The sequence below is a fragment of the Lipotes vexillifer genome, unplaced genomic scaffold (genome assembly GCF_000442215.2).
Source record: "Lipotes vexillifer unplaced genomic scaffold, Lipotes_vexillifer_v1.1 scaffold689, whole genome shotgun sequence".
Taxonomy (NCBI): Eukaryota; Metazoa; Chordata; class Mammalia; order Artiodactyla; family Lipotidae; genus Lipotes; species Lipotes vexillifer.
The window spans coordinates 16,468-24,473 of NW_006772359.1; the positions used below are offsets into that span (position 1 = coordinate 16,468).

Genomic DNA, 8,006 nt, shown 5'->3' on the forward strand with positions numbered 1-8,006 from the left:
GCGCCGCCCTTACCACACGACAGCGCGGTGGTGCTTAGGGAATCACTAGGAAGACAGAGGGCGTCTTCTGGATTTAACTCCTCTCATCCAGGGCGGTCCCATGACAGGTCTTTCAAGACCTTTACACGTGGAAGAGAATGTAGAAAACGCTTCTCCAAATTCCTTTCAAATACTTAAGTGCTTGCCTGTGTTTTTAGGACCTACGATCTGAAGATGATCTTTCTTCCCCCACAAGCAAATATTCTCTTGCTAGTTACTGAGAGGAGCGAGGAGCCCAGGCTCCCACCGCAACTCCCGCAAGACTCGCTAGTATTTTAAAGTTCATTCCTGGTCACACAGTTTCCTGTTGCAGAAGTTCCTCACTTATTTTACTTCCACTGTTTTCGTCTTCATTAGAATAGTTTCCTGAATCTTGACTAGTTTGGGAATTGTACTTTTTGTGATCTCCATCAATTGGATTAGTCTCTTCTATTACAGTAATAGTGTTTGCATTTTCAATTATAGAACATCTTTCCGTTTGTTCCTCAGAAGTGGAAAGGAGTAGATTCCTTACTGGCTGTTCAGAGAAATACTAATTCAAAAGGGAAAGAACAGAAACAGATTATTTAAAATCACAAAAATTAGTTTTCTAGTTCTAATAAGCTGTGGTTTCTTAAGTTTTCTAGAAACCCTATTTTTTTTTTTTTTTGCGGTACACGGGCCTCTCACTGTTGTGGCCTCTCCCATTGTGGAGCACAGGCTCCGGACGCGCAGGCTCAGCGGCCATGGCTCACGGGCCCAGCCGCTCTGCGGCATGTGGGATCTTCCCGGACCGGGGCACGAACCCGTGTCCCTTGCATCGGCAGGCGGACTCTCAACCACTGTGCCACCAGGGAAGCCCTAGGAACCCTATCTTTTGACGTGCATATTAAAAAGCAAGCTAAGAGCATATCGATTGCACTATAATGTTTAGAATAAGACCATCACTAGTGAGGTCACGTACATGTTAGTATTGTTGTTGGGAATTATATGAAGAGTCCCTAAGAAAGGTCCACTGTGCTATCAGGGGTGGGGAGTGGAAGAGTGTGGGTGAGGAAGGAAAGGGAGAACCCTGGGATTTGGGACATTTTATATTGACATAATAAAAATTTTGGTATCTAATCCACAAATACCCAGAAAAAGCACAGGGAGAAATTAATTTTTCCCTGTCCCACTGAGAATAAAGAGCTATTGTAACTTGACAGTTTTCAGTTCTTTAAATAAGAGCTCTGAATAGAAGAGTATATAGAAATGATATTTAAAAACTCAGGCATAAAAGAGTAAAACAGTTCATATTTATGGAACGTTTGTACAGTGTTAGGCCCTTCTGGTTTATCTCCTTCGGCCCTCCCAATTCTGCAGGATGGTACTACTGGCTCTGTTTTATAGTCTACGGGCACTTGCTCAAGTACCCTTAAGAGAGCTGCTCAAGTTCACAGAGCCAGTAAGTGCAAATACACTACAGCCCATCAACAATTCACCTTCAGGTCTCTAGCTCCAAAGCCTGGGGAACCTGAAACAGGGCAGGCAGCGTGGAAGCTGCTCCAGTGAACACACCACCCCCAGGGTGGTGTCCACACTCTGGTCTTCATCATTCAGTGCCTTCACTAACTCTGCCAACCAAAACACCGAGGTGCTGTGAAAGGAAACTCATGTTTTGCTATTTTGTTTTCTGTGATTTTATCCACAGAATACAGTTTTTGCACTGATGATAATATTTTAATCTTTTTGTGAATATAGACTTTCAACGGTAAAACAAGTGCCACAGTAACCAAACTGCCAGAAAAATATGAGATTAAGGACACACCTTACTATTCCATGTTATATTCTATTAAATGACTGTTTCTAAAGTTAATTTTCCGAAACTCTGAAGAAAAAAACTCAAATCAGTCTGTATTATTTTCTGAATATCAAGATAACATTTATATTCTGTTGAAATCAAATATATTTCCCATTCATTTTAAGAAAAATGCAGTTAACTGTTGAAAAGAAAAGTAACATACCTCATTTACAGTGGAAGGAGGTTTACTAGATGGAAAGAACACGTAATTGATACATCTCAAGAGGACTTTCACAACATAAATGATAACAGTGATAGAAAATAATGCAGTGCAAATTCCAGCTATAAGCCAGGTTTTGGAAGTATTTCCTAAAAACAAATAAATGGTGTTTAGCATCTATATAGGTTTTGACACACAAATACATTAAGACTGCTGATGGTTTGTGTGAAACAAATACAGCCACGTGAAAGGAAATATACATTCTATTAAATAATACCAACAATAACATTAAAAAATTCACAACTTAACTAATTAAGGGATTTCCACATAATAATTATATTAAGGGTTATATAAAAAATTACAATAGTCTCATTAAATTCTAAGAGTAATAATAAAAGGAAATTAATTATGCAGATATGCATGAAATATAAAGCATGCAGAAACCACTGAACTAAGTTGAGTATTAAAAAATATTTTCTAAGACTGGAAGGCTCAGCGTGGAGTACTCACACAGTTCGTGAAGAAAATATTCTCTATATTTTTGTGGTACAAAGGAAATATTTTACAAATTTCAATGAATTGGTTATTTTTATTAAGTCTTGTTACATTAAAAAAAGAAAAGATACAATAAAAGATTCTGACCTGGTTTTGTTTTCTCACACACAATATCACTAAAAACACTGCTTTTATTCCACTTGTCATTCTCACTGAGTGCTCTGGCTTTCACACAGTATACAGTCAGCGGTTTCAAGTTAGGAAAGGTAAAATCAGTTCTTTTCTCTACAACGTTTCTCTATAAAAAAATAAGTAAATCATTGATAAAATTTAGAACCCCAAGAAATCATATAGGGAATATCTATTTTCTGAATTCCTTAAATAGTCAAGCTAAGCTTGGCTTCTCCCAAACACTTAGTTGGTATATGTTTGAGAAGTATAAATTTGTTTTGGACAACACATTATAACCAAACTCAAAAGTTAAACATGGCTGCTGCCAAAAAAAGAATATGTTCCTGAGACGACTCTGATTTATTTTATTAGTACATGCTGATTTGGTTTAATCACCATCATGTTATCTCTGTTTAGTGGCAGAACAATTAAGTGCAGAGGTTCTGGCCTCAAACTGCCTGTAGCAAGATATCACTCACAGCTACATGGCCTTAGGCAAGTTATTTAAGTTCCCTGGACCCCCTCTCAGATCTGTAAAGTGAGGACAATTATTACTCCTATTTGTATTAGTCGGCTATTGCCACAATAATGTTGTATAACAAAACATCACAAGGCCAACAAAATAATGCTGTGCAATGCTGTGTAACAAAACGGCCTGTGGCTCAAAAGATATTTGTTTTTCTTACTCGTGAGTGTCTCAAAGTGCTGGGGGAACGCTCACTGAGGCCGTGGATCAGGTTTAGGTCTGCACCACAGTCTCCCACCCGCCTGCGGCCAGAGACCACGTGGAGCTTGCTTTCCTCTTGAAAAATGGGAGAAGCATGCATGTGCACTTAAGGCCTCTGCTCACACCACGTCTACTCCCATTCCACTGTTTACAGCCTAGTATCGGTGAGGCAGTAACAAATATTCCATCCCAAGTATTTGCTGAATAGTAATTTAATCAATCAAACTGTCTGGCAGGGTTGAAGAATGATTGAGCCGCATGTAAAATACTTAGCCCAGTACCTGATACATAATGAGTATTCAATAAATTTGAGTTGTTATTATGATTGTAATTATTGATGTGTTACCCAGCATAAGATGGGCAAAAAAAAAAAAAGTTATTGAATCTATTTGTCAAGCAATGTGGTATGTATTTTCATACATTTTACCTCATTTTAAACCTTATAAACATCCTTTCAAAAAAAATTAAGTTACAATGTAATACGTATAAAATGGATAACTAATGAGAACCTGCTGTATAGCACAGGGAACTCCACTTTGCTGTATACTGGAAACTAACACAACAGTGTAAAACAACTATACCCCAATTAAAAACAAAAAAAAATTAAGTTTACTATGACCACCACCACTTTAGAGGAGAGGAAACGGAGTTTTAGCAGTTAACCACCTTGCCTAAGGTTACACAATTTGGGGGCTTGGGACACAAATTTAGATCTTTCTGATCTAGGGATGACTGAGAACTAACCATAGTGCTCAATAGGGCTAAATTCTGCTATGGTTATAGAGTGTTCAGATAGTTAAAATGAAACTAGCCAAGTTGCTGGAATTTTCTTAGATTTTCAACAGAAAATGAAGTTACAGAGTTTACCAACTTATGTGCACAAGATTTTTAAAGGTTGATTCCTTGATTGTAATTCCACAGGGAAAAGTGATCTAGGAATAATGTGGATTATCTGATGTATATTAGCTTTGTCAGTGGTTTTTGAATTTTAGGGTTTAAACGAGTGTTTCTCAACCCTTTTGTCATGACTACTCCCCTAAGGAGCCTTTTTAGACCATTTTTTCCTAATCCCTCCCCCTTTACAAAGTTGAATAAGATTTTGTTGGGCGAAGTTGAACACTCGAGGCAGGTTTTCCTCCTGGAGGGTCACGAACCACTGTAACAGCTAAGATTCTTTTGTGCCCTAAAAACCAATTTTTGCCCTCTTGGAGGTGCCCCACCCCCAGGGGATATTTGGCAATATCTGGAGGTATTTTGGGTTGTCAGAACTGGGACGGAGCGCTACAGGCATCTAGTGGGTAGTGGCCAACGGTATTGCTAGCCATCCTATAATGCACAAGGCAGCTCCCGCAACAAAGAATCAGCCAACCCAAATGTCAAGAGTGTTGAGAAACCCTGGATCATGAACACCTGAGAATCCTGTTAAAAATACAAATTCCTGAGTTCTACCCCCAGAGATTCTGACTGAGAGGGAATAAGCTCAGGATCTGAATTTTAAAAACTAACTGGGGTGGGGACTCCGTGCTTCCACTGCAGGGGGCACGGGTTCCATCCCTGGTCGGGGAACTAAGATCCTGCATGCCCCGTGGCGTGGCCAAAGAGACAACAATAACAACAACAACAACTAACTGGGGCCCAGATGCAGGTGATTGTAACTCTTACTGTGTAAAACATGGGAAATGCTCATTTCTTCCTATTGTAAATATCTGAGTTAATCACATAGTCTTAAAGTTTAAAAATTTCCCTAGAATTTTAACTTCAAGCTTTGTTTACCCAAACCACAGTTATAACTCTAAATTATAAAGCTATACTACATAGTCTTTTTACCTCAGCGTTTGAAGTGTTTTCCCAAAAAATAACTTCGTAAATTAGTGGGTAAAGCTGGTTCACAGACTTGTTTTCAGACTCTTTTGGAACACCGATAGAGACGTGAAGTGAGTCATCATTAACGGATTTCATGCTAATGACTGGAGGAAATATGATAGCTAGAAAAAATATGTAAAGACACAAAGTTCAAATTAGACTAAAAAAACAATTTTAAGAGTTCGCACCAAATTGGAGAATTACAATGTAAAGTAAAAACTATTGGCTTACTTTTCATTTCAGTATTAAATATTTTCTCTTCAGACCAAAAAGATGTGTTATTTCCATTAGATGCTTGTACACGGATACGATGAATTCCTTCTGGGAAAACATTTTGAGGAATCACACAGTGGGTAGTTTTGACATCTTCACAGTTTGGTATTTGTTTCCATTTGTCTGAATGACTCCCAGGAATCCTTTTTAAAAACTCACTTTTAAGACAAAAAAATGCTTTTTATTCCAAACACATTAATTTAGTAAACATTTACTGAATACCTATAATACACTAGACACTCTGTTAGGGGCTAAGGTTACAGAGATAAACGGTCCTCACCCTCAGGAAACTCACAGGACAGTGGAAGAGACATGTTCACAAAAGAAAACCAAAGATCTTGCTCCAGAGTGTGATAAGGTAGTGGTGTGCTAGAGCTGGCTCGTACCGGTGCACAGAAACAACTGCTAAATTTTCAGGAATGCTGCCAGCTAGTTGTTAAATGCAGCCATTATTAAAAGTTAAGTTACATAAAGTTACAAATAAATAAATTATATTAAAAACAAAAGTAATAAATACTCAAAACTCATCTTGTCCTAATTATTTTCCTACATTTTATTATCTATGCTCAAGGCTACTTACGTCTATCGTGTCTATACGGCGGAAACGCTATATGACGGAGGGCTTACTGTGCATCTTCCCAAATGCATGTTCAGTGACCTGCTGTTGGGAGCTTGACAGTGGCCATAATAGGAGTAGTTATATTATAAAAACTGGCAAATGCCACAGATAAGGCTTTTCCCTTCTGGAAAGCCAGCTGCTAAACGTACCAGCACACCTGTGGGTAAGTAAGTGCTGTATCAGAGATACACACCAGTGTCCTAAGAGCAAGTCTGCACAGAGTAAGACTGGGCCTGGAGAAGTTAAGTAAGCTGCTCAGAAACCAACAGCTCCAAGCATCTCAGCTCAAGCCTGAAACTGTAACAGCCTCCTGACTTGTCCCATTGTCTGTCCTGTCTCCTTAGTCCCGCTGCACCACACACTGTGTGGCCACCTTCCTCCTCCTCAAACACAGGCCTCACGTTACCCGTCCCTCAACACAAAATTCCCAATGGCACTCAAATGCCTACAGGGCAGTCTGAGGCTAAGCCTAAGCTTATGCCATCCTATTAATTCAGTGTTCTCTCTCATTGCTCTCCCAGGCCCAAATGTTCTGCTATTCTCCAAGCAGGTCCTCCCTTCTTGTCGGCAAAATTCCAAACTGGCCCCCCAAATTCGTACCTGCTGGTGCACAAGCCCTACGTGATCCCCTCCGCCTCAGTGTGGGCAGGATCCATGAATTCTTGATTAGGTTACATTATTTGGCAAAGGTGAAGGGATCTTACAAATGAAATCAAGGTCCCAAACCAGTTGACTTTGAGTTTATCAAATGAGAGCCTATCCTGGGTGGGCCTGACCTGATCAGATGAGCCCTTTAAAAGAGGGTCTAGAGGGTCTAGAGGACAGAGATTCTCTCTCCTGATGGCCTCCAAGAAGCAGGTCACCATGAGTTCTGCAGCTGCAAGAAATGGATTCTGCCAACCACCACATGAGCTAAGGAGACAGCACCCCAGCTGACACCTGAACTGCAGCCTTGCGAGACCCTGAGCAGAGAACCCAGCTAAGCCACGCCTGGACTCCTGACCCAAAGTCACGGACAGATAATAAACAGTGTGGGGTTTTTTTTGTGTTTTTTTTTTTTTTTTTTGCGGTACGCGGGCCTCTCACTGTTGTGGCCTCTCCCGTTGCAGAGCACAGGCTCAGTGGCCATGGCTCACGGGCCCAGCCGCTCCGCGGCACGTGGATCCTCCCGGACAGGGGCACGAACCCGTGTCCCCTGCATCGGCAGGCGGACTCTCAACCATTGCGCCACCAGGGAAGCCCAACAGTGTGTTTTAAGCTGCTAAGTTTGTGGTAGTTTGTTACAGAGCAAAATGCGAAATGAACACCTCCTCATTACCCCGACCCAATTTTTGTCTCTTCATATCCTGAGCTTCCCCCTGTGTGCAGCCCCTGCCTGGGATGCCCTCTCTTGTCATTTAAAAATCTGTGACTCAGCAATCAAGGCCTGGTTCACACTGCATCTCCTTCCAGAGGGCTTCTTCGGTCTCTCCAGCCACGTCCACCTTCATGTTTCTGACTTCTGCAACCCTTAGAATCTGTACTCCACTCCTCAGTCCTAAATCACATTTTGCTATGCAAAGGCAGATAACTGCTTTGGATTTCTAGCACCATGTGTTTTATTCTGCTGTACCTTTACGATTCCTTCAGTGCTTTGTACAGTGTGCTAAGTACCCAAAAGAAACTTAGAGACCAGCCATCAGAAACCCCCATCCCTGTCTAGTCTGTGGCCCTACTGTTTAACATGCTTTTGAAAGTGAAGAATACATAAAAGACTCCTTCTGTACAGTTTCCTGATCAGTGTGTGTGTGTGTGTGTGTGTGTGTGTGTGTGTGTGTGTGTGTGTGTGTGTGTGTGTGTG

The 8,006-nt window shown here is 40.8% G+C and overlaps 1 protein-coding gene across 1 annotated transcript in view; it reads right to left on the reverse strand.

Moving 5' to 3' along the window:
- Window positions 1-331: 331 nt before the first annotated feature.
- IFNAR1 (interferon alpha and beta receptor subunit 1) overlaps window positions 332-8,006 on the reverse strand; it is a 24,631-nt gene continuing 16,956 nt past the window's right edge. The window contains exons 7-11 of the mRNA XM_007447406.1: window positions 5,506-5,705; window positions 5,239-5,396; window positions 2,661-2,811; window positions 2,022-2,167; window positions 332-571 (exon numbers count right to left, since the gene is read on the reverse strand). Coding sequence (XP_007447468.1) covers window positions 332-571; window positions 2,022-2,167; window positions 2,661-2,811; window positions 5,239-5,396; window positions 5,506-5,705 — 895 coding nt within the window. The remainder of the gene's footprint in view (window positions 572-2,021; window positions 2,168-2,660; window positions 2,812-5,238; window positions 5,397-5,505; window positions 5,706-8,006) is intronic.